Genomic DNA, 3,569 nt, shown 5'->3' on the forward strand with positions numbered 1-3,569 from the left:
CATTTCTAAAGAATGCTTTCAGCACCTTGTTGAATCAATGCCACATAGAATTAAGGCAGTTCTGAAGGCGAAAGGGGGTCAAACACAGTATTAGTATGGTGTTCCTAATAATCCTTTAGGTGACTGTTTATTACTGCTCACTGTGTATTGTTACCGTTTACTGGTATTGAGTATTGGTGTTGGAGTGTTGCTATTGTGATGTTGTTGTTGTCTATTCTTACTTTGTTTATGGTCCTTAAGAAAAAACATTTCGTTTAGCTACAGTATATTCATATCCTTTGCCAACAAGTATAAAGTATTTTAACTTTGATTTTTGATAACGTGTTCAACCATTTTGCATGTAGTGACAAATGCAATGAACTTGTGCCTAGATGTTTTGGAGGGTAAGATTGTTCAACAGAGACTGGTATAATTCATTGTGATCAGCATGACATAAGCAATTGATAATGTAGGAAACAGCAGACAATTGTACATAATCATTTGCATCAGTGTGTCAACTCATTTGCAATTTGTTCAAAACAACGAGAAAGTGCTTTTATGATGTGCACAAGTGACGAGAAGATGTGGAGGTTGCACAATTAGTTTTGAGAATTTCAATTCTGATGTGAGAAATGCACCAAAGTGACTGAGGAAAAACTGTAATAGATGCTGTCTTTTGAACAGAGGCTAGCTGCTAAGCTAAGCTAAACTGGCTGCTGGCTCCAGCTTTATTTTTACTCTGACCAGAGACAAGGTTTCAATCCTCTCAAGAAAGCGAATACATGCATTTCTCAAAACTCACTGTTAAGAAATATGCCACAGCGGTGGATCTCAACATTTATGGCTGGTGACCCCTTAAAATAAGACCACCTACCTTTCCAGATGTTCCCTTTAAGGATTTTCAAAAACAAAACTTTACATAAAATATATATAGCACTTTTTATACAAAAAGATGTTTAAAAAATGGGGCACAAAAAAGACAGATTCAAGAAAAAGAAAGCACAAGCAGCTGAGTTTTCTTAACAGCACAAGCACAGTGGACAATTTTAAAGGATCCATCTGGTGATATTCTGTATTTCTTATTGTCAACAAATCCCATGACAAACCAAAAACAAACAATGAACTGATCCTCCTACCAAGTCTGTGTTTCCTCTGTGCCACAGTGCTCAGCTGTCATCCAAAAACTATTAAAAACACATTAGCGAACAACACTGTTGAACTGGGTAACATGTTCCCTCATTACCATGAACTTTATTATATAATTATTTTGGTCAATATTGAGATCACGATAATTTAACACGATTACTTGTTGACTAAGAAACATCATGCATTTATTGAGCTTTTAAAATGTAATGCCTTATTTAAAAACTATATTATATATGCACTACCCCAAAAATTCCAAGTAGCCCATGAAATAAGAAATAGCATCCCATCATTAAACAGCATCGTAGATGCAAGAGGATGAAAGCAGCGCAGTGTTTCCTCTGGCTGACTGCCAACGGGTCTCCAGCAGAGCAGGTAACAGGTGAACTACTCGGGGTAACGCTGAAATTCAACCGCGGTGTTCTGTCAGAACAGGCAATGACACTAAACTCAACTAATGGGGAGTAAAGAAAGGATAAATTAGTATAAATAACATGTAATTTGTAACAGTTATAACCCCTGGTCCTCTTTGCTTGAGCTGAACAAAAAAATTTGGGCTTTTAGGGAGGGGCAGGAGACACCACTATAAAAGGAAAGGGGTGTGCTGGATTTAAAACACGAGAGCATCATTACAAAACAGAATGTGGCACAACAATCATTTTATCTCTATTATCTTGTTTCCATAAATCGCAGAGAGCCAAAATCGTAATTGAAAATACTATTCGATTTGAATTGCGCAGCCCTGCCATAAACACACACTCTGGCAGCAGGACGGTGTGGGATTGAGTCAAAATAAACTACACAGATCCCCAACAACTGTTGTTTGAGTAGCATCTGTTAAACACTTCAGTGAGCAGCTGTAATAAATAAGCCTTTTATATATATATATAAAAAAAAAAAAGGATATTTGTGAACTGTTTTAAAAAAAAAAATAATATAGAAAAACACCAGCTTTATCCTTATTTAAGAGCCTGTCAATTCTCCCTTTCGATGCCACAAAAAGGAAACTGAAGACCAAAATGTGAACTAACATGTACATTTATTAAATTCTTAAAATACAGAAAAAAATATTTTTTTTTTTAGAAATATGATGAATGTCAAATAAAAAAAAAAAAAACATCACGGATATTATTGATGAATGTCTCTGATCCATCGTTAACTTTCAAGGAATTTAAGGGCTTTAAATGTTCTGATTAAGTGCCTCAAAATCACAGAGAACACATTCATCAACACAGATTCAACATGTGTGAAGGACAAAATAGGTTTCACACATGAATCTGAACAAAAACCATCAGCAGCAAAACAAAAAACTACTAAAATGTTTAGTTTTTGTTAAAAGCAAATGCTGAAAGCTTAGAGGAGGGATCCAAAGATTTCTTCTTCTTGGCACTATTTTCATCTGCTTCCGCTTGTCCGTTTTCATTCTCCGCACCTCCTCCTCCTCCTCCTCCTGCTCTTTTCCTCTTCTTCAGATCTGCTGCGTCTCCAGTTTGGCCTTTTGCTCTTTCCGTCCACGACTGAACGACACAATAAAAAGGGACACGAGATGCACATGTTAATTACCGAACAGGACAAAACAAAATTGCATTGTTCTTCAGTGTCTATCCAGGCTCCAAACACCTACATGATGATGACTGAACAATCACGGACACTCAGGCGTGCAGTTTGAAATTGCACCCTGTCATGTATAATCACTATTGACAGGCTGCATCTCTTTGGCCTGCTGCCTCTTTTCCTCCTCGTGCTTTCATTTATTTATTTATTTATTTTGAGACAAAAGAGAGCGCTTTCCTGGATGTAATGGAGCCAGGATGAATCATCAGGCCTTGTGAGTGAACATGCCACACACACACACACAAACACACACTCTTCACCTCCAGCGCCCGATAAAGCACCGCCATTAACCCCATGCATATTCAAACACACACACACACCACCATTACAGAGCTGGTAGATGGTACAAGTTGTGACGTCTCGCTGTTCAATTGTCATTTTATTGTATTTAGACAGAATAATGTAATTAGTAACAACTCGCTCACAACCGCAGGGTCAAACATTAACAAGGTTTCAGGCTAAGCGTGCCCCTGCGGGGTCGTTTAAAAACCTGTTCGCAGCTGAAATTCACTTTAAACTGCAATTCAAAGCTTCAGCCGTTATTGAATTTCATCTGAATAATCAAAATAAATAGCAAGAGGGTGCGTTGGCGTGAGCGCGTTGCTACAGGTAGCGATTAGAAGATCGAAATAAATCCGCAAGTCCACTTTGGAGGATTAGACGCCGGTCAAGATTAGTGATGAAAGGATCGCTCAATTGATTCGGTGATGGACAGAAAATGTGTCAAAGGTTGGGAGCTACCTTCTCAAGTGTGAGGATTTGCTGCTTCCTACACTATTTTTTTTTATTTATTTTTTTTATTGTGAATTAGATATAGGGGGGGGGGGGGGGGG

At 37.9% G+C, this 3,569-nt stretch overlaps 1 protein-coding gene across 1 annotated transcript in view; it reads right to left on the reverse strand.

Moving 5' to 3' along the window:
- Window positions 1–2,203: 2,203 nt before the first annotated feature.
- The window catches only part of wdhd1 (WD repeat and HMG-box DNA binding protein 1), a 31,006-nt gene continuing 29,640 nt past the window's right edge, over window positions 2,204–3,569 (reverse strand). The window contains exon 26 of the mRNA XM_046033395.1: window positions 2,204–2,639. Within this exon, the coding sequence (XP_045889351.1) occupies window positions 2,445–2,639 (195 nt within the window). The 3' untranslated portion in view covers window positions 2,204–2,444. The remainder of the gene's footprint in view (window positions 2,640–3,569) is intronic.

This window comes from Micropterus dolomieu, linkage group LG20 (genome assembly GCF_021292245.1).
Source record: "Micropterus dolomieu isolate WLL.071019.BEF.003 ecotype Adirondacks linkage group LG20, ASM2129224v1, whole genome shotgun sequence".
Lineage (NCBI taxonomy): Eukaryota > Metazoa > Chordata > Actinopteri > Centrarchiformes > Centrarchidae > Micropterus > Micropterus dolomieu.